General features: G+C 41.3%; 1 protein-coding gene across 7 annotated transcripts in view; it reads left to right on the top strand.

Moving 5' to 3' along the window:
• LOC137352259 (eukaryotic translation initiation factor 4 gamma 3-like) overlaps positions 1 to 3,548 on the top strand; it is a 436,424-nt gene extending 432,876 nt beyond the window's left edge. For all 7 annotated transcript variants that reach the window (XM_068017538.1, XM_068017532.1, XM_068017537.1 and 4 more), the window contains one exon: positions 1,939 to 3,548. In XM_068017538.1, the coding sequence (XP_067873639.1) occupies positions 1,939 to 2,120 (182 nt within the window). In that variant the 3' untranslated portion in view covers positions 2,121 to 3,548. The remainder of the gene's footprint in view (positions 1 to 1,938) is intronic.
• The last annotated feature ends 19,643 nt before the right edge of the window (positions 3,549 to 23,191 follow it).

Genomic DNA, 23,191 nt, shown 5'->3' with positions numbered 1-23,191 from the left:
GAAGGGTGCTTTTCTGAATGGAGGGATGTGACTAGTGGTGTTCCGCAGGGATCAGTGCTGGGACCATTGCTGTTTGTAGTATATATAAATGATTTGGAGGAAAATGTAGCTGGTCTGATTAGTAAGTTTGCGGACGACACAAAGATTGGAGGAGTTGTGGATAGTGGTGAGGATTGTCAGAGGATACAGCAGGATATCGATCGGTTGGATACTTGGGCAGAGAAATGGCAGATGGAGTTTAATCCGGACAAATGTGAGGTAATTCATTTTGGAAGGTTAATGCAGGTGGGACGTATACAGTAAATGGCAGAACCCTTAGGAGTATTGACAGGCAGAGAGATCTGGGCGTACAGGTCCACAGGTCACTGAAAGTGGCAACGCAGGTGGATAAGGTAGTCAAGAAGGCATATGGCATGCTTGCCTTCATCGGTCGGGGCATAGAGTATAAAAATTGGCAAGTCATGCTGCAGCTGTACAGAACTTTAGTTAGGCCACACTTAGAATATTGCATGCAATTCTGGTCGCCACACTATCAGAAGTACGTGGAGGCTTTGGAGAGGGTACAGAGGAGGTTTACCAGTATGTTGCCTGGTCTGGAGGGCATTAGCTATGAGGAGAGGTTGGATAAACTCAGATTGTTTTCACTGGGGCGACATGATAGAGGTTTACAGAGTTATGAGCGGCATGGACAGAGTGGATAGTCAGAAGCTTTTTCCCAGGGTGGAAGAGTCAGTTACTAGGGGATGTAGGTTTAAGGTGAGAGGGTCAAAGTTCAGAGGGGATGTGCGAGGCAAGTTCTTTACACAGAGGGTGGTGAGTGCCTGGAACTTGCTACCGGGGGGGTGGGGGGTGGAAGCAGGTACGATAGCGACGTTTAACATGAATAGGATGGGAATAGAGGGATACAGTCCCTGGAAGTGCAGAAGGTTTTAGTTTAGACAGGCATCAAGATCGGCGCAGGCTTGGAGGGCTGAATGGCCTGTTCCTGTGCTGTACTGTTCTTTGTTCTTTGCTATACAGTAACCCCTACTAGAAAGTGTGGATATGACGTAAGGGTGGAATTGGTTGAAGCATGTTTAATATGAGGATCATCAAGATAATTTTAAATGGTTAATTACTCTGTACAATCATTGAATAGGAATAACAACACAGGCCATTCAGCCCAAGGAGTCTGTGCTAGTGTGCATTCTTGACACGAGCAGTTGTCCCAAATCCATGTTCCCACCCTGTTCCCATATCCATGTATTCTCCTTTCCTTCAACTGCCTCTCTAATCTATTAAAGGGCGGCACAGTGGCGCAGTGGTTAGCACCGCAGCCTCACAGCTCCAGGGACCCAGGTTCAATTCCGGGTACTGCCTGTGTGGAGTTTGCAAGTTCTCCCTGTGTCTGCGTGGGTTTTCTCCGGGTGCTCCGGTTTCCTCCCACAAGCCAAAAGACTTGCAGGTTGATAGGTAAATTGGCCATTATAAATTGTCACTAGTATATGTAGGTGGTAGGGAAATATAGGGACAGGTGGGGATGTTTGGTAGGAATATGGGGATTAGTATAAATGGGTGGTTGATGTTCGGCACAGACTCGGTGGGCCGAAGGGCCTGTTTCAGTGCTGTATCTCTAATCTAATCTAATCTAAAACTTGCCACGTTCTTGAATCACAAACTCCACTCGTACATTCCACTGTCTTGCAGTCGTGTTTTTTTTTAAAGCATTTCTTTTGGCCTCTGTTAAATTTCTTACATATCATCTTGCATCGATGTCCCCTTGTTCTCGACTCCTCAGCTACTGGAAAGTTTGTTTCCATCTTCTCTGTCCTTTCCTTTCATGATTTATAAACAACTCTAGTCAAATCACCCCTTAATATTGATAGATAATTGTTTTACCTCGTGTGCTGCAAATTACTAACACAATGTATTCCTTCTCCATCTCTCCCTTCCAAACAGACTTGTTAAGAATGTTCTTTGACACTTTGTATGATGAGGATGTTATATCTGAAGATGCATTCTACAAATGGGAAAGTAGCAAAGACCCAGCAGAGCAGAGCGGCAAAGGGGTAGCGCTAAAATCTGTCACGGCTTTTTTTACATGGCTAAGAGAAGCTGAGGAGGAGTCAGAAGATAACTAAAAAACAAAAAAAAGTCTTCGCCAATCAAAGTGCAAAAAGGCCAATCATCGCAACAAATATGCACGGATATACAGTCAGCGATCATGATGAAAATTATGGTACACGCACGTAAAGAAAAGCCGCGGTGATGTTAAAGAACCATGGGTGGGAGCACTAAAAAATGTATTATTTATAGAAAATATTTTTGTTTTAAATTTTAAGCTTTTTTGTTATTTTTAAAAGGACAGATGGTTCCAATTTTCTGTGCAGCAAAAAAATAAAAAAAATTGAACACTTTAATTTATTTTTAGAACTGCAACGGTGATGTAATTTGAGTTTGCAGTTACTGTAAACAGAATGTAACATAGAGGAAAAGAGACCCAAACTCTTGCCCAAAAGGCCATTTCAAACAAATAGAGGGCATCAAAATTTAGTATATGGGCGGGGGTTAATAATGATGGCTGAAAGTAGTAATATGTACCAGTAATTCTTCCTGCCTGCTTCAGCTTGCTCTAGAAATGTACATAACATTCAACTGGAAGATGATGCTCCCTGAATTTCCAAGCCGTACATTATGAACTGCAGAATATGGAGAACTTGTACAAAAAAAATTCAACTTGAGGAAGTGCTTGTAATACTTTCAAACTATAGAGCTACTCAAAAGCTTGTAAATACATAAAGAGAAATATTTAAAAAAAAGACTCATTACTATCTTTTCACTTTCAAAACTAAATAAAAACAAACCGTGCAAGTTGAAAAAATAAATACAAACTACTGTTTATCTGAGAATTAATGATCACGCGACCTGTTCTACATAAGTTTGCAAACTAGTTTCTCTTATTCTTTTGTACTCAGTTACCTCATTGTAATATATAGTGCAGTGGATGCAATGCCCATTTTGTGACAAGTCATATCAAATGGCTGGCTGACACTAGCCAGTTATTGGATTGTGGCAGGAGTTTTTTTTAAAAACACATGCTGCACAAATGAGGATCCTTTCTCCTTGCAAACTTTCTACCAGTGGTTTGAGACAGCTGTCAGATCTTTCCTTGTGAAAGAATAGGAGATCAGAATCTCTGAAATAAAGGGTTACATTTCCCACACACAAATGCAACCTTTCACAGAAGCTGCTGCCTCGATGCTAGATACAGCAAATCGAGGATATTACTATGTGAAACAGCACTTTTCTTAAACTTGTGTGGTTGATCTCATGAGTTGCTGGTTTGATTGGAAACTGCGTCTCACAGATTAACACTGTAGATTTAACTTGTACCAGTTTGTGCATTTATTTGAGAATTGGTTTTGAAAAGCCAAGCATAACGTGGATCAGTTATGATTTTAAAACTTGCTTCAATGGCAAGAAAGCTATTGGAATGCTTATGAAGATAATGTTCCAGACTGTGAGATGCCATTAAATAACTGCATAACTTGAATTAAAAACTGTTCTAGGCTGGTAATATATGCTGGGTTGGATTTTTTTTTCCTTCTTTCGGGATACACGTATGTTCAGTGGTCCTGTTCTGGTTTTCAGCTTTCACACTTAATTACCCCATTGAGTAATGACATGAGTTCATTGATACAAAAACCTAGGTGTAAGAAGCATATGAATTTATCAAAGTGAGGGGCATGGATGCTGATTGTTGGGTGCTGATTCAATTTGTAACAAGGTGAGCATTGACCTGAATTGCTATCTGTGTACATCATAGATTGAAACATGTGCAAATCCAAAAAGCTGGAATGGAGTCTGAACCAATGGATTCTTCTTGTCCTGTGGTTTCTTTCAGAAGTTGTAACCTGAGGAAGTATTAATACCAAGAAATGTAAGGATATAAGCAAAATATGTAAACAAAATAGAGACTGATGTCCATCAGACACCTTGGGTACACATTTGAAATGCTAAAACAATAGATACGTGAACTCAATAAGCATTCTTATTACTTTAAGGACCGGTAACCAAAACTTTGGTTCAAGAAGAATGTTGAAAAATGGAGACTGTCTGTTTAGTGCAAGACTTGTGTTTGTATGTTGAATGATTCTGTATTACAGGGGTCTTGCTAGGTTTTGGTGGGATCCAAGATGCTGATTAGTAAAAACCCAGCTGTGGTGCTGTCTCAAAACTTGGCCTATACAAATGCTAAGATGCTGTTGGTTTGCTTTATTCAGTAAGTACTTGATGGAATTAGCCTGGTCTACATTCCTAATGACAGCTCCGATGCTGGAATGTGGAAGTTCCTGGGTTATCTATTTTATCAGAACATCACTTGAGTGGCTTATTTCTCATACTTGTGCATGGAATATCTCGTACAAATCAAGAAGTATTTGTGCATTTTGTGATTTGTTACATTAAATAATTAAAAGTGGAGGGTAATTAATAATACAAATCCTTTTAAGTCTGAAGAGCCAAAAAATACTGCTGAATGCATGAATGGTGTTTCATGAAAGTTCCAACAGTGTAGAACAGATGTTATTTTAATTTATTTTTTTATTTAATTATTTAGAGATACAGCACTGAAACAGGCCCTTCGGCCCACCGAGTCTGTGCCGACCATCAACCACCCATTTATACTAATCCTACACTAATTCCATATTCCTACCACATCCCCACAATTCCCCTACCACCTACCTATACTAGGGGCAACTTATAATGGCCAATTTACCTATCAACCTGCAAGTCTTTGGCTGTGGGAGGAAACCGGAGCACCCGGCGAAAACCCACGCGGTCACAGGGAGAACTTGCAAACTCCGCACAGGCAGTACCCAGAATTGAACCCGGGTCGCTGGAGCTGTGAGGCTGTGGTGTTAACCACTGCGCCACTGTGCCGCCCAGTGTCCAATTATATCCAGTATCTTTTCACTCAGTTGTAATCCTTCGTCATTATAAAGTTGTAATTGAGCGACACAACAATGTGAAACACCCACAGAATCTCAGAATTGTTAGAGTGCAAGAGGAGGCCATTCGGCCCATCGTGTCTGCACCGACTCTCAAAGAGCAATTCACTCCGTTCTATTCCCCCACCTTCTCCCCATAACCCTGCACATTCCTCCTTTTAAGATAACAGTCTAATTCCCTTTTTGAATGCTTTAATTGAACCTGCTTCCACCACGCTCTCAGGCAGTGCATTCCAGACCTTAACCACACACTCAGTGAAAAAGTTGTTCCTCATGTCACCTTTGTTTCTCTTACCAACTACTTTAAATCTGTGCCCTCTCGTTCTCGATCCTTTCATGAGTGGGAACAGTTTCTCTCTATCTACTCTGTCCAGACCCCTCATGATTTTGAATACCTCTATCAAATCACCTGTCCTAACTTCTCCAGTCTATCTTCATAACTGAAGTTCCTCATCCCTGGAACCATTCTCATGAATCTTTTCTTTACTCTCTCCAATGCCCTCACATCTTTCCTAAAGTGCGGCGTCCAGAACTGGACGCAATACACCAACTGAGGCCGAACGAGTGTGTACAGGTTCAACATAACTTCCTTGCTCTTGTACTCTATGCCCCTATTAATAAAGCCCAGGATACTGTATGCTTTATTAACTGCTCTCTCAACCTGTCCTGCCACCTTCAATGACTTGTACACATATACATCCTGGTCCCTCTGCTCCTGCACCCCTTTCAGAATTGTACCCTTTATTTTATATTGTCTCGCCATGTTCTTCCTACCAAAATGAATCACTTCACATTTTTCTGAATTGAACTTCATCTGCCACCTGTCTGCCCATTCCACCAACTGGTCTCTGTCCTTTTGGAGTTCTACATTATCCTCCTCACAGTTCACAATGCTTCCAAGTTTCATATCATCAGCAAACTATTCATTTCAACAGTTGTAAACAATTATACTTTAGTAGACAATATACTTTTGTACAATAATACATTAGAAGTGTTTTGGAAAAAACTTTTAAATGGTTAAAAAAAAAGCTGCCCTGTAACTATTGTCTTTTCAACTCAGGAGAAAACAGTTCCTAATTACACTTTCATATTCTATGACTATAAACAAGTCACAAGGCCAGACTTGTGACAAAATTTATATTTATATTCCTAGGTTTTACATATGGACAGCTTTTATGTAGCTTTTACCAAAATGAGAAGTTTTGATTTTGTTAAGTCTTTGGTGAAAGAAGAACTAGAAATCCTGTATTTAAAGAATTACTGTTGCAATAAAGATAACTAACGTGACCGCAAATGCAGGTCTCTGGCTAGTGAACTGGCTAAATGCTGCAGTTAATGCCATCTTAGCTTTAACATACAGATCTCTCTCAATGCAACCTTCTTTATTAGGACATCGTCATCCACAAACTTCTTGATGGCCACAATCTGGCCTGTATCCTTGTTCCTGCATCTGAACACCACCCCATAGGAGCCCTCCCTGATTTTACCCAGCTTCTCATACTTCTCCATCTCGCTGGCAAGGACCGAGCCTATCACCCAAGCGTTCAAAACAAAGGGGTTTCAGTTCGTCTGTTCTGATCTTCAGAAAATATGTGTTTTTAATTGAAGCTCTCTCTCCTGTGTTCTCAAATTGGACTGCAGTTTTACAGTTTGAGAACAATTAGGCACAGGTAACACTACAGCTGAATCCACTGGAGTGCTGAGAAAAAGCATTGTATTGAAATAAAATTACATTTTATCTCAGTACCTTTCAGTATTCTTCAGTTGAACATCAGGTGTAAATTCAAGAATTGCAGACAGGAATGAAAAATTAGATCAAATGTGCACTTAATCTAACTGCAGTCAGCTCAAAGCTGTACCTGCAGCAGTTTACTGTGAGCAGGATAATGATTAAATGTTTCAAGTAATCAAAAGCTTTAATGAAACTGATTTCAATTAATGAAGGGCTTACTGCAGCTTTTAATAAGACCAGGCTTAATCAGTTTGAGATGAAGAATCACTAAGTACATGGCAATGTAGTTAATCACTATGGAAGCATAAAGGCATTTGAATTGGACAATGGGATCCTGCTGGACTAAATTTTCCTGTTGGATTCATTTAAGTGAAGCATTAATGCAAGGGGGCCACAATCATTACAACTGAGAGGAAAAAAATTATGATTTGAATTGCTTTAACTACAATGAAAATATTCAGTTAGTAATTGAACTGGTTGAATGCCAGAACGTGTTCAAGCACTACTGTGCAAGATAATGTCATACCCTGTTGTCTTTCAAGTTCTAAGTTGTCTACCCCTGCCAATGGTAACAGAAATTTCTAAGTGTGGATTATTATTGAACTGTGTCCTATTATTCCATCTTACAATTATTACATTTGACACTGTTCTCCAAAAATGGGTTTACTTACACACTTGGTAAATTTACTAAAATTATTTTTACCCTGTTGAATATTTGGCACCAGCTTTATTCTCTGTGATTTTCAGTGGTTCAGAAGAAATGATTATCAATTATCACTAGAGAAAAAGTACTAGGAAAACTAATGGGACTAAAGGCTGACAGGTCTCCTGGACCTAATGGCCTGCATCCTAATGTCTTAAAAGAAGTGGCTACAGAGATAGTGGATGCATTGGTTGTAATCTTCCAAAAATCACAAGATTCTGGAAAGGGCCCAGTGGATTGGGAAAACCGCAACTGTAACATCTGTATTCAAGAAAGGAGGAAACTATAGACCAGTTTTCTGATCATCATTAACAAATGTATTTGAGTTCTTCGAAGATGTAACGAGCAAGGTGGATATAGGAGAACCAGAAGATGATGTGTATATGGATTTCCAAAAGGCATTCAATCAGGTGCCACATAAAATGTTCATACACAAAATACGAGCTCGTGGTGTTGGGGTAACAGATTAGCATAGATAGAGTATTGGCTAACAGAAAACAGTCAGGATCAGTAGGTCATTTTTATGTTGGCAAATTAGCTAGTGTGGTAATACAGGAATCTTAACTATTTACGATCTCTATTAATGACTTAAATGAAGGGGCCAAGTGTTGTAACCAAGTTTGCTGATGATACAAATGTAGGTAGGAAAGAAAAATACTGCAGATGCTGGAAATCTGAAATAAAAAGGTGCTGGAAAGACTCAGCAGGTCTGGCAGCATCTGTGGAGAGAGAAATAGAATTAACTTTTCAGGTCAATGAACCTTTAACAGAGCTGGCAAAGGTTAGAAATGTAATAGGTTTTGAGCAAGTTAAAAGGGGGAGGGGGAAGAAGAACAAAAGGGAAGGTCTGTGATAGGGTGGAGGGCAGGAAAGATTAAATGACAAAGATGTCATGGAACAAGAGGCAAAGGGAGTGTTAATAGTTGTAGTGAAAGACGAAGCATTTGGCCAGAGAATGCTAATGGCAGAATAATGAACAGCTCTGTCCAAAAGCAAAAACCAGCCCGGGGGGGGGGGCGACACAATCAAACAGGGAGTCATGGTCTGAAATTGTTGATTTCAATGTTGAGTGTGGAAGGCGGTAAAGTGCCAAAGTGGAAGATGTGGTGCTGTTCCTCAGGCTGGAACACCCCAAAAGGCTGAGGACAGAAATGTGGGCATGAGAGCAAGGTGATGAATTAAAATGGCAAGCAACTGGAAGCTCGGGGTCAGGTTTGTAGACAGTGAAGGTGTTCCGCAAAGATCTTTCATCAAAGATCATTGACCTGAAACATTAAGTCTGGTCCTCTCCACAGATGTTGCCTGTGACCTGCTGAGTATTTCCAGCACTTTTTTTTTTCAGATTTCCAGCATCTACAGTATTTTGCTTTTAGGAAAGCAAGTTGTGAGGACAACAAAGTCTGAAAAGGGATATGGATAGATTAAGTGGGCAAAAATTTAGCAGATGGAGTGTAATGTTGGCAAACGAGAGAGAGTCCATTTTGGTGGGAAGAACAGAAAAGTAGAATAGTATTTAAATGGAGAGAGACTGCATAATGCTGCTGTACGGAGGGATCTGGGTGTCCTCACATGAATCACAAAACATTAGCAGGCAGGTACAGCAAGTAATTAGGAAGACAAATGGAATATTAGCTTTTATTGCGAGGGTGATGGAGTATACAAGTAGGGAAGTGTTGCTACAATTGTACAGGGCATTGGTAAGACCACACCTAGAGTACTGCATCCAGTTTTGGTCTCCTTATTTAAGGAAGAATATACTTGCATAAGAGGCAGTTCAGAGAAGGTTCATTAGGTTGATGCCTGGTATGACGGGGTTGTCTTATGAGGAAAGATTGAGCAGGTTGGGCCTATACACATTGGAGTTTAGAAGAATGAGAGGTGATCTGATTGAAACATCTAAGATTCTGAAGCGGCATGGCGATGAATGCTGAGAGGATGTTTCCCCTCTTAAAGAAATCTAGAACTAGGGGGCATAGATTCAAAATAAGGGGTGAGATGAGGAGATATCTCTTCTGTCCAGAGGGTCATTTAATCTTTGGAATTGTCTTCCCCAGAGAGCAGTGGAGGCTGGGTCATTAAACATATTTGAGGCTGAATTAGACAGATGTTTGATTTACAAGTGGGTGAAGGGTTATAGGGGGAAGGCAGGAAAGTGGAATCAAAGCCACAATCAGATCAGCCATGATCTTATTAATTGGTGGAGCAGACTCAAAGGGCCAAATGGCCTACTCCTGCTCCTATTTCTTATGTTGGTGTGTTAAATTTAAACCACCAATGCAAGTTGCAACCTCTTTCCCACAGACAGGATTTAAAATGTTTATAACTACATACAAACTTGTTTAGAAATTTTGGTTGTGGGGTATCACCTTGAAGGTCTGATTTTTTTTCTCTCTCTCTCTGCTTCCTCTCTGGTGACATTCAATACTTCAGGCCAACGTGACCTGTTACCAGGACTTAATGCTGTGGATATTCATCCAACCTTCTTCTTACTCTCTCCCTTTATAGAAGCATCTCATTTTTGCTTCGTCTCTCCTTAGATAGTCTGGCTGATTTTGAGACCTCTGTAAAAATGACCAAGCCTAGACTTGGTGTAATCCATCAAGTTCATGCACCTTGTAATACCCATTTTTAGGTTCATAGCTATTAATTATGTACTTAGTAGAGCTGCTGAAACCTGTGCTGTTAGCTCCTTCAATCTTGAAATGGTCTACAACATTTCCTCCTGCTTCTTTGATGCAGGGAAGGACAAAAGCCCATCGTGAGGGGTTACTTGGATGAAAGTAGCCAATTAACTTTATGGCATAAGTAATACACACAGTTTTAAACAAAAACTTTTGAGATGTGAATAGATAAAGTAAAGCAGATTATAAAACTTGAGGTAACATTACAAATTGTCACAAAGTGAACATGTAGTAGTTATTGGTTGCTTAATCATCTGCACCTCTACTGAACCTGCCCCCTGAAGATGTCCATTCAAAATCAGAACTTTTGATTTATTGATAGTATTTCTCTGTAATAGATAATTATGTGTATAGCACGTAATTCCTGTCACACTTTATCCATAACTTAGCCGTTGTCATAAAGTGCATCCTTTGACCCAGTGAACAATGCCACAGCTGGTATATATTTAATGTTTTTAACTTCCTTATCCTTGAAGATTAATGAAGTACTGCAGGTTTCTTTTGCCTAACTTATTTTTGCCTGGTATTTGTGAATTATGGGTCTTTAATTACTATGAAAGATCTGTTCTACCACGCTGAGAAAACATCATATAATGAATCTTAATTTCCCCATAATTTCTTATAATATTTGGAATTATGTATATAGTACTGCAGTTTACTATCAGAAAACTGTGCATATTTTAGCCTTGTTGAAATCCGGTGATAGTATTTCCCTCTGTCTTTTCTTTCTGTAGCCGCCTTCCTGTTTCTACTGATTGAGGAGTTGATGTGGTTTCCAAAATAATCCAAACCTTGGGAACTACTGCCTTGAAACATTATACATACTTACATAAAACTGTTGCTCCAGTGTCATGGCTTTAATCCTATTAGACAACTATTCAGTAAGTGGAAAGAAAGCAGTAAATGTTTGGGGGATTTGGTTCAGAAAGGTATAGGAAAATGCACTCCTCTTTGCACTTGTACCAAGTTAACCACAAAAATAATGCAGCCTCTTTAATATTTTGATGAATATAAATCAGACCAGCTTGGCTGAATCCCTTGTTTTGATTACTGTCTTGTATTTCAATGATGTCTAGTGTTGTGTATGTTTTAACCTTGTGAAAATCCAGTGATGATATTTCCTCTCCTCTTTTGCAGTTGTCTTTCCCTCCCCCTTGCCCCCACTGATGGGGAGCTTCAATGTGGTTTCCAAAATAATCCAAGCCTTGGGAACTTGCTGCCTTGAAATATACATAAAGTAAAAGCAGTGTTACGACCAGGTGAGAAAGAGGTCCAGGGTTCCCTTTCAGCCTTCACTTGGTCTTATCGTAGCAGGGTTTAATTTTAAACACACTGTGTTTTAGCTCCCCCTTGGTGAATCCTTGTTCACCTCTTTTCAATTATAAGGCAAAGAAACCAACACGAACAGGCTTTCTTAGGTTTAAAGAAGAAAAGTTGACATATATTAAATTTAAACTTAAATTCTTATTTGGTTCTCTACTACAGATACACAACGTGCCCACGCTAACATGCATATGCGATACACATACAAATAGAGACAGAAAGAGCAGAAGAAAAATAAAGTGGAAAAGGCAATATCTGAAGTGTTTTTGTTACGGTTCTTCAAGCTCACTGCATACAGAGTCCTTGATTGTAGGTAGATCTTGCTTTTTGTTGGGGCCCAGTATTCTTCTTAAACCTTGTTCGGTGTCGGAGACTTTTCTCTCTTGGGGTTCACGTGGATTCAGAGGCTTGTGAGAAAGAGATGGGAGCAGACAGGAGAGAGATCTTCAGTCCAGGAGCAAATAGACATAATCAGTTCAAACTGTTTGTACAATTCAGAAAAACCCAGGTTGCCAAGCATGTTAGTCATGTGACTAACTGGTCTGACCACATCTTGCATTGTATCATCTTAGTCTCTGGAATGCTCCTCTTACACACAATACCTGGTGATCAAGGTCCATTGTGGGTTGAATGGTCAGGGAATGGTCCCTTGTCCTTCCAATCACTGTCTGTTAATATGAAAATGTCTTTTCCAGCCACAGCTGATCTGTTTAACAAGTCCTTTCTTCACTCCAGTAACAGTTTAAAATCAATGTTCATGACAAAATTAATGTGCCTCATTCTTGGCAGGTGGGGGCCTAGCATGACACCTCCACACCCAACGGAATGAACTGCAATTTGAGAAAAGGTGCATTTCATTAAAAGGGTCAAGAGAAAATATAAGATACAGAAAAAAAACGTGCATTTCAATCATTCATTCACAAATACTAAAACTTATTAAGATCGCTTCTTTTTTGGGGAAGTTTCTCTTCCCTTTGCCCATTTCCATGGCTGCCTAGGGTCTTCGTTCCTGCTGAGGTAAATCTTTTCCCCAGGAGAGTCAGTAGTGGGTGGGTCTATCCTGAACTCTCCTTCAGTGCCTTGCTGAGTCATGCAAAGGCTTTTGACTTCAGGGGGGTGGGTGGTTTTCTTTTCTGACTGCGGGGGAGGATTCTTTGTTCCTCTCCCCTTTGTCCTCTGGGACACTCCTGCCTGCAAGTGTTTGTGCAGACTGTACTGCACTCTCCTGTGGCACTTCAATGAGGTCAGGCATCACCCTCATGGTTTCTCTGCCCCCTAGAGATCTTTGTCTCTGTAGGTTCCTGTAAAGGCTGTTAGCAACTCTGCTGGGCTGGTTCTAGTGTCTGCATCTATGTAGGAGGATATGGGATTTAGCTTTTCACATTTTCTGGGGTTGGCTGACTGGACCGTACAGGTTTTCATCTGGGATTCCTCCCGGATTCCCTTTAACCTGCTCTCTGGGTCACTTTTGCCCCTTCCCTGTCCAACCTTTTGCCAGCCTTGTGCCTGCCTACCCCTTTTTGTTCTCGGCAGGTGTCCCTTACAGTTCACAAGCCCTTTGCTGGAGGGTCCTCCTAACACCGTTACAGGACTTAGGGGTGCAGGTTTCACTGCAGGTTGGGGTTTCCCCTCAACCTGGCACATGTGGAAACTCCACCACATCTTTGTGGAGTTTTGGCCAGTCAAACTGCTGTCTTATGCGGGCTTTGCTCTTTCGTATACCGGCATGTACAGCCAATGTAATCTCATGGGCCCTTCGTAATATTTCTCTCCAGTACCTCTGTGGCACCACTAGCTGAACTACTGTCCACTCCTTGGTCTCAGGTCAGTGAGGAGAACTCCATTTCCTCATCAGTACCTCCACTTCACTTTCAGACTGGGCAGCCTGTGCTAACTCTTGCAATACTGGGCCGGCTTGCTGAGCCTCACCTAGGGAAAATCCATTTAATTCATTCCCTAGGTCTTCTAACTTTCCAAAGAGAGTCTCAGACAGACAGACCTGATCATCTGACTGCAGTGCCAATTCAGTCTCGTCTGGGGGAGGTGGTTTGATCATGGTCTGATCCACTACACATTCAGGGAAACTGCAGGGGTCCATCTCCAGCAACTGACCTGTCTCTCTGACCTCCAGCGGTCTTGCTTTCACTACTGGGGAGGAGGGGGGCTACCACCGCCACCCCTACCAGATCATTACCTAAGAGAGGTCAACCCCATCCACAGGCAAGCTAGGGACAATCCCTACAGTCACTGGTCCCGAAACTAGGTCGCACTCTCGTGCACCCGGTGTAAAGGTACAGACATACACTGCCCTCCAATACCATTCACCACCTCAACCACTGCACTCTCTGGGGGGGGAAAGGTCAGGCCTTTTCCAAGTAAAAGGGATCTAGTGGCCCCTGTGTCCCTGAGAATTATTATGGGCTTGTTTGCCCCACTCGAGGGGTATGGGGTTATTTTCCCTTCAGACAAAAAACCCTGATAACTTTGTAAGGGGCAGGTCATGCCTCACAAGCCTTATTGAATTCTTTGAAGTTGTGACAAAACACATTGATGAAGGAAGAGCAGTGGATGTGGTGTATATGGATTTTAGCAAGGCGTTTGATAAGGTTCCCCATGGTAGGCTCATTCAGAAAGTAAGGAGGCATGGGATTCAGGGAAAGTTGGCTGTCTGGATACAAAATTGGCTGGCCCATAGAAGTCAGAGGGTGGTAGTAAATGGAAAGTATTCAGCATGGAGCTCGGTGACCAGTGGTGTTCCACAAGGATCTGTTCTGGGATCTCTGCTCTGTGTGATTTTTATAAATGACTTGGATGAGGAAGTGGAAGGCTGGGTTAGCAAGTTTGCTAGATGGATAAAGAACTGGCTGGGCAACAGGAGACAGAGAGTAGCAGTCGAAGGGAGTTTCTCAAAATGGAGACGTGTGACCAGTGGTGTTCCACAGGGATCCGTGCTGGGACCACTGTTGTTTGTGATATACATTAATGATTTGGAGGAAAGTATAGGTGGACTGATTAGCAAGTTTGCAGACGACACTAAGATTGGTGGAGTAGCAGATAGTGAAGGGGACTGTCAGAGAATGCAGCAGAATATAGATAGATTGGAGAGTTGGGCGGAGAAATGGCAGATGGAGTTCAATCAGGGCAAATGCGAGGTGATGCATTTTGGAAGATCCAATTCAAGAGTGAACTATACAGTAAATGGAAAAGTCCTGGGGAAAATTGATGTCCAGAGAGATTTGGGTGTTCAGGTCCACTGTTCCCTGAAGGTGGCAACGCAGGTAAATAGAGTGGTCAAGAAGGCATACGGCATGCTTTCCTTCATCGGACGGGGTATTGAGTACAAGAGTTGGCAGGTCATGTTACAGTTGTATAGGACTTTGGTTCGGCCACATTTGGAATACTGCATGCAGTTCTGGTCGCCACATTACCAAAAGGATGTGGATGCTTTGGAGAGGGTGCAGAGGAGGTTCACCAGGATGTTGCCTGCAATAGAGGGCGCTAGCTATGAAGAGAGGTTGAGTAGATTAGGATTATTTTCATTAGAAAGACGGAGGTTGAGGGGGGACCTGATTGAGGTGTACAAAATCATGAGAGGTATAGACAGGGTGGATAGCAAGAGGCTTTTTCCCAGAGTGGGGGATTCAATTACTAGAGGACACGAGTTCAAAGTGAAAGGGGAAAAGTTTAGGGGGGATATGCGTGGAAAGTTCTTTACGCAGAGGGTGGTGGGTGCCTGGAACGCGTTGCCAGCGGAGGTGGTAGATGCGGGCACGATGGCGTCTTTTAAGATGTATCTAGACAGATACATGAATGGGCAGGAAGAAAAGAGATACAGAACCTTAGAAAATAGGCGACATGTTTAGAGAGAGGATCTGGATCGGCGCAGGCTTGGAGGGCCGAAGGGCCTGTTCCTGTGCTGTAATTATCTTTGTTCTTATCTTTGACACGAAGGTTGCTGGAGTTGTGGATAGTGTGGAAGGCTGTTGTAGGTTGCAACGGGACATTGACAGGATGCAGAGCTGGGCTGAGAAGTGGCAGATGGAGTTCAACCTGGAAAAGTGTGAAGTGATTCATTTTGGAAGGTCGAATTTGAATGCGGAATACAGGCTTAAAGACAGGATTCTTGGTAGTGTGGAGGAACAGAGGGATCTTGGGGTCCATGTCCATGGATCGCTCAAAGTTACCACCCAAGTTGATAGGGTTGTTAAGAAGGCGTATGGTGTGTTGGCTTTCATTAACGGGGGATTGAGTTTAAGAGCTGTGAAGTTATGCTGCAGCTCTATAAGGCCCTGGTTCGACCACACTTGGAATATTGTGTTCAGTTCTGGTCGCCTCATTATAGGAAGGATGTGGAAGCTTTAGAGAGGGTGCAGAGGAGACTTACCAGGATGCTGCATGGACTGGAGGGCATGTCCTACGAAGAAAGATTGAGGGAGCTAGGGCTTTTCTCATTGGAGCGAAGAAGGATGAGAGGTGACTTGATAGAGGGGTACAAGATGATGAGAGGCATAGATAGAGTGGATAACCAGAGACTTTTTCCCAGGGTGGAAAGGGCTATCACCAGGGGGCATAATTTTAAGGTGATTGGAGGAAGGTTTCGGGGAGATGTCAGAGGTAGGTTCTTTACACAGAGAGTGGTGGGTACGTGGAATGCGCTGCCAGCGGTGGTAGTAGAAGCAGATACATTAGGGGCATTTAAGCGACTCTTGGATAGGTACATGGATGATAGTAGAATGAAGGGTAGGTAGTTAGTTTGATCTTAGAGTAGGTTAAAGGTTCGGCACAACATCGGGTCTGTAATGTGCTGTACTGTTCTATGTTCTATAACCTTCAGGAATCCTATTAAAATTTCCTGCACTTGCAGTAGTAAGTTTCCTGGGTCTCCCTCTTACTGCAGTTAAAGCCACAGCTTGTTCCGCTGTGCTTTCCATCAGGGTCCTGTCTTCACTGAGTGGGTGTGCCCTGATTAACCCTTTAAAAGTTTCCCTTTAGTTTCCAGCAGTCAGCTTTTAAATGCCCTGCTTTATTACAATGGAAGCACACAGGACTCCAGGTCTCACTCTTGCTCTCAGCACCTTTTAGGCTAGAAGAGGGCCCCGTGTCTCCTGCTTACCTTTCTCTCCCAGGACTGCTTGGGCTCCTATCACCTTCCCACCCTTTGTCCCTTTCGGATTTGTGGGGTTAACTAGGAAAGGTTCTTCCCTGGGAAACTGACTTATAAATTAAAGCAAACTCATCAGCCAGAACGGCCACTTGCCGGGCACTCTGAACCTGCTACTCCTCTACATGTCTTTATGGAGAGTGGGAGAGAGTGTTTCGATTCCTCTAACAGAATTACTTCTCTGAGATTCTCATAGTTGAGCTGTACATTAAGAGCCCTCAAGCCTTGCTTGCTTCTTTCAAACTCCAGATAAGTTTGATTAGCTTGCTTCTTGAGGGTTCTAAACTTTTGGCGATAGGCTTTGGGTACTAATTCATATGCCCCGAGGATAGCATTTTTTGTCAGTTCATTATTTGATGAACTCTCATCTGGCAACAGGGAATAAACCTCAAGCGCTTTTCCAGTTAGCTTGCTTTGTAGTAAAAGGGGTCAGGTCTCAGTTGGCCATTTTAGCTGCCTTGCCAGTTTCTCAAAAGACACAAAAAATTCTTCTACATCTTCATTGAATGTTGAAATTAGTGGAGCCAGTTTTAACAATTCTGTACCCCAGCCCTGAATTACACTCCTCCATACTGGCTATGCTTTCACTGGGGTTTCTCTGTCACTCCCCAGTTAACTCAAGCCACTTCAGCTCTATTTCTTCACATTCCTTTCAGAATATTCTTTCTCTCTCTCTCCTCTCTCTCTTGTTCCTTCTCCTGTCTTTCTGTCTCTCCTCTCTTTCTCTTCACATTCCTTCTGGTAGGCTCTCTCTTTCTCCCTCTCTGTTTCCTCAAATTCAAGTTTCCTCTGTTCCAATTGTATCTTTGCTAATAATACCCTGTCTGGTTCTGCTTCTAACCCTGTTTCTGCTTCTTCAGATTCAAGGGAAAAATGCTTGGCCACTAGCCTTAGGAGTTCAGACTTCCTAGCCTTGCCACGTACAGTGATCCCACGCTGCTCGGCCATTTTCCTCAACTCCTCCATAGACAGTGCTTGTTACTTGACCCTGGCTTGGAAAGCTACACGCTTCAGTTGCAGTCATGTTAGTATTCAATCACACACAACCACAAGAAAACCTGTATTGAAATCTTGCTCTTTTGATTGGGAACAATCTGGCTTCCCACTTCCAATTTCTCTTGTTTGTCTGTGGGTCAATCCAGGACGGTAGCATGCAAATTTCTGTTTTGACCAGGTGAGAAAGGTGTTTGGGGTTCCCTCAGCCTTCACCTGGTCTTACTGTAACAGAGTTTAATTTTAAACAAAAATTTTGATACAAAAGGTATGAAGAGATTTTTGTGAAACCACTGTATCGAGTTGGAAAGTTGTATATCCAATTTATGAGTGATGCACTGTCACAGCACAGACTACTGTAGCCTCTCGATGTTCTCCCCTCCTGAAAGTAATGGGTCAGATTTTGCTGAAAAGATAATGGGGCCTGAATGATGTGCGCCGTTATTTCGCAAATCGACAAAACTTGTAGTGAGGAAGAGATGCCCTGTGAGTTGCAAACTCTTGACCAATTTGTACTGTTCTGCCCTTAGCTTCTCTCAAATAGCATTTGGTACTTAAACTCCCCATGAGTTTCATAAAGTTTCTGTACTTGCCCATTAAGCTAGTCACAAAGTTAAGTCAAGGGCAAGTACCCTTTTAATGACATTTTAATTGTTAATGACTGCTAATGTTGCCCAAAAAGTCCACAATTATAAGTGTGGAGTCTCATTCCTTCAGATTGGGATTTTTTTTTGAAGATTTTTTAAAATGTCAATTTTTTAAAAATCTTACCTTCACCTTTCAGCCTCTTCTCTCTTATTCCAATCATTATTTTTCTGATCTGATGAAAGGTCACAGACCTGAAACGTTAACTTTGCTTCTCTCTCCACAGATGCTGCCTAACCTGCTGAGTATTTCCAGCACTTGTTTTTATTTCGGATTTCCAGCATCGGCGGTATTTTGCTTTTATTCTCTTTCTGCACCTGGTTTAACATTGAATTCACCCGACCTATTGCAGGTCTGGCAGCATCTGTGGAGAGAGAAGCAGAGTTCATGTTTCAGGTCTGTGACCTTTCATCAGAACCTAACCATTTTAAAACCTAAATGTGCACGAACAAGTCTAATAGGGTATGCAGCGAGATGCTCTACTCTAATAAAATCTGGCTCATACCAGTCCTTGTTCCATCTGAGCTCTCATGCATTTCCAGCAGTGGTCACTGGATGGCGATCAAGTTTAAGAACCCTGGCTAAAAAGGCGCACTGTTGCCCAGTTGAGATTAACTGAACAACTGCAACTGGAGTTTCACCAGTACTATTTAATTCAGAAAGTTCCGTTAGAGACTCATTAACCCAGGTCTGAGTTGACTTGAAACGGAAGAAACGATGTTGCAATGTGCTGCAATTGGAGATTTACGTAGTCACAGGCTCGACGCCTTTTTCTGAAGCGAGCGAGGATGGGCTTTGATGTCAGCGTGTCGTTTCTTAATAAATCCAAAAATCACGCCACCTGTTGTTCTCTATCGTGACGTGCTAGCCACGAGCCCAAAGTATTCGAGAGGGTGGAAAACAGCTAAATATCAAATTCACTGAAGGTAATTTATTTTTACGACACCTTGAAATTTCTTTAAACCTTAACGTTTGTTTTCTCAGTCGCAGTGTGATATTTTGTCTATCAGATTTCGTACCAAGTGTAGTTTTGAGGCATTTGTCAAACTTGTCATAAACTGGTGTGTTTGAAAATGTAATTTTAAATAGTGTTGAATATAATCAATACTGGGGAAGCTTATAGAGCGCATAATACAGGATACAATCAATACTTACTTAGAAATGGGTTCATTAAGGAAAGCCAGACTACATTTGTAAGAGGCAAGCTATCGAACAAATTTGATCTTATTTGAGGAGATAAGATATTGATAAAGGAAATGAAATGTATGTTATGTATGTGGATTTTCAAACCGTCTTTGATAGGAAATAAAGCTTGCATTTATTTAGCGCCTTTCATGTCCTCAGGACATCTCAAACCTAACGGACTACGTTAAATAAGCAAATAAATCAGCAAATTTGAATAACGCAAGCAGCAATGAAATAAATGAACAACTGATCTGTTTTGTTGATGGCAAAAGGAAATGTGTCGGCATGAATAGAAAGTTAGTTAAATTCTAGAAAACGGTAGCGGTTAATAGTGGCTGGACAGATTAATAATTGGGAAGATGTCAAATGAAAATTACATGGGGAAAATGTGACTAGATTTTGGGAAACTGAATACAAATGAATTGTGCACAATGGTAAAACTTTTTTTTAAAGACTTAAGGTTTGTATACGCAATTCTTTTGAAGTGGAAACGCACCGTGATAAACGTAGTACCTGGGATCCTAGGTTTTATAAGTAGGGTCTTTTATACTTTATACTGGACTGTAAAGTCCACTCACGTAAGTGGACCTCATTACCTACAACCTGAATGTCTACTTGTCCAATGACGGTGAAATGATGAAATCCTTGCCACTGGCTTACTGTATGCTACCAGGTGATTCTTCTGCCTTCAGTAGATAGAATGAATATATACTCGATCAGACTGACTCGGCTTTATACTAAAATATATTTAAATACAATAGGTAAATAAACAGTAAAATAAAAGCAAAATACTGCAGATGCTGGAAATCTGAAATAAAAACCAAGTGCTGGAAATACTCAGCTGGTCTGGCAGCATCTGTGAAGAGAGAAGCAGAGTTAACGTTTCAGGTCAGTGACCTTTCATCAGAACTGCACAGCGATACTAGGTAAATAAACAGAACTCAGTGCAGAGTAGTATATGATTATCCTCCTCAGTACATAAAAATAAAGGGTTATCTCTCCACATGTATTGCATTTTGAAAATGTGTATATTTCTTGCATGCTGAGCCCTTGCCACAGGGTCAAACTAACAAGGACCGTGGGCTGCAGACAACTGAACTGAGTTCAGACAACTGCTAATCAATCTCCACTTTGAAGGCTTCTGACCACAGGGCTGTAATTAAGGGCTCGGATCAATCACTGGCCCTGACTTTTTCACCGGCCTTGGATACAGCTGTCGGTCAAAATCACCATCCTCCTGGTAGGCTTAGTTCTTTGATCTGTCCCAGAACCTGGAGCAGTGTTTCAATATGCTATAAATGATGTGCCAGAACAAAGGGCTTTGACAAGCCAGGATTTTTGATTATAGGATATGATTGAACAATTAGCACGTTGAACTGACTGCCCATCAGGAAACAACCATAAAAATTATCAATGTACATGTGCATTATCTAGAATCCCTACTACAGGACAACTCGTATCAGTTGTCCTGTAGTATATCGAAAATGCCCAATCAGTTCTGTGCGAGTCTCGGGTTTAAAGAATCCCGAGTTCGTAGAAAAATTACACAATAGGCAAATGTTCCATTTTGTTGCAGAAGCGTTGAATATAAAAGAAGTAATAATGTTAAAGCTTCACAAGTGATTGTTCAGGCTAAAGTTAGAACGTTGTGTCTATTTCAAAGAGAATGAGGGAAAGGCAGGGTACAGATGAATGTTCTCCCACTGATGTAAAATGCTAATTCTGTCTTGATCAGCAATACGATATGAAAATCTGTTGAAGGTCTCACCAGTATCGCTTGTGATAATTCCATTGTTTTTTCCGAGTTCGCCTCGCTTGCAGAAATATTCTTCGTAGCTCAATGCCAGCTGTCACATGTCCTCCGAATGCTTTAGTGACGCGAGTAGGAAATGATTTGGTGTCTTGGATTCGATGATAAATGGATTATGATAGGATAAGCAGGCCTTGCAGTAACAGAAAATGCAGGCAAGGTGCTCTACTTTCCAACGGACAACCTTGAGAATATTCGACGCAATTGAGATATTTTTCAAAAATGACCCATTCTCCAACACTGGTATTGTTCACTTTGGCCCAATATATTTAAGGACAGTACAGATTGACATGACTGGGAGCATGCTAAAAGCAGTAATATAGTGTCAAATGTATTCGTTACAAGAGTAAGGTTCAGAAGAGACATTATCCTTAACCTGCTAAGATACTCCAATTATAGTAATATTACATACTGTGGTTTATAATCAAGTGAACAATTTCTGACTTGGTTTTCTTCACTTATGTGTAGGATCTTCTGTTGTGATTTATATTGGGTAATGGAGAGGAGATTAAGACAATGGTTCAGATCTACTTCATGCAAACAGCATCTCTCCCCTAACCAACCCATTATTTTTAAGAACTTGCTGGATTTGTGCATGAATTGCGATTACACATGTCACAGAAAGTTAGGCCTGCAACTTTAATGTGCAAGTAACTTTTTAACATTATTACTAATGCAATGCCAATCAACTTCTCTGGCCCAGAAAGGCAACAATTTAAAGTGTTCAGTCTCATTTCTGCATGTAGTCAATTGTTAGATTTTTAAAAAAATGTCAAATTTTAAAATGAGTTTTCCTGTCTCTCTCAATTCAATCTTTCCCTCTATATCTCCTTTCTGTACCTGATTTGACTTTAATTTACCCTCTTTCCTTCTCCATCATTCCTGTTTCTTACTCAATCCTAAATTTTCATCAGTTAAGGAGAGAGACCATCAATCCTGACATCCGCTAAGCTCCAGGATAGCTGTTGCCCTCACTGAGCTATTATTGGCTTGCACATCCAGCAAATTACAGCACAGATGTTTTTCAAACTGAAGGGTGCAAAGCAGTATTAACTCCGAGTGCACAAGGATAAGTGAGGTAGAGTACAACAACATGAAGCAAAAGTTTGATGGGAAAGTGTTTATTGTGCCTCCTCTGTATTAAAATATGAAAAATACAATGTGAAGACAAAGTGAATATGACACTTAACATTTCAAATCAGACAGTATGGGAGTGTGTGAAGCCTACTCATGATCTAAACTATTAGGTACCTATTATTTTTACTAAATTTGAAACACCATTTCGTCTAGCCAGTTAAACCAAAGTGTATAAAAGATTTCAGTTGGAAGAAATTATTTTAAGAAACAGTGATGTCCACGAACAGACGATATTGTGTTGGCTGAGTGCCTCATCGGGTTATATTGTGGAGTGAGGTAATGTGTCAGTTACACCTAGAATTCCCCTATGAGGTGAGTTCCTGAAAATGGCGTACATTGTCCAAGATCTAACCGTCATTCTCCGAAAGTTTGAGAGCAGGTTTCCTGTGTGCACGCAGCTGGGAAATGATGTACAATATATAAGGGAGCTGTAACGAGAATAGTGAGAACTGAGAAGATTTAAGAAAAAGCCATGTGTTGCATCTTTAGCAGTGAGATTGCTCACACCCTAGTGTCATCAATAAGTATGGCACTTGTTAACCCTCTTGTTTGCAAGTGAGGTTATCCACTTTGGATCTAGGAAAGATAAATCGAATTTTCTAAATAATGAGAAACTAGGAACTATAGAGGAGCAAAATGATTTGGGAAACCAAATACACAAACCATTTAAGGGTAGTGGCCAGTTACAAAAAGCAATCAAAAAAGCATATGCAAAGTTGATTTTTGTCAGGCTGGAATACAAAGGGGAAGAAATTAAGCTTCAGTGTACATATTTTTGGTCAGACCCTATCTGGAGTACTGCACTCATTTTCAGCACTGCACCTCGGGAAGGA

This window comes from Heterodontus francisci, chromosome 37, assembly GCF_036365525.1.
Source record: "Heterodontus francisci isolate sHetFra1 chromosome 37, sHetFra1.hap1, whole genome shotgun sequence".
Lineage (NCBI taxonomy): Eukaryota > Metazoa > Chordata > Chondrichthyes > Heterodontiformes > Heterodontidae > Heterodontus > Heterodontus francisci.
The sequence above is the reverse complement of the archived record's forward strand: the minus strand, read 5'-3'. Positions and strand labels throughout refer to the sequence as shown.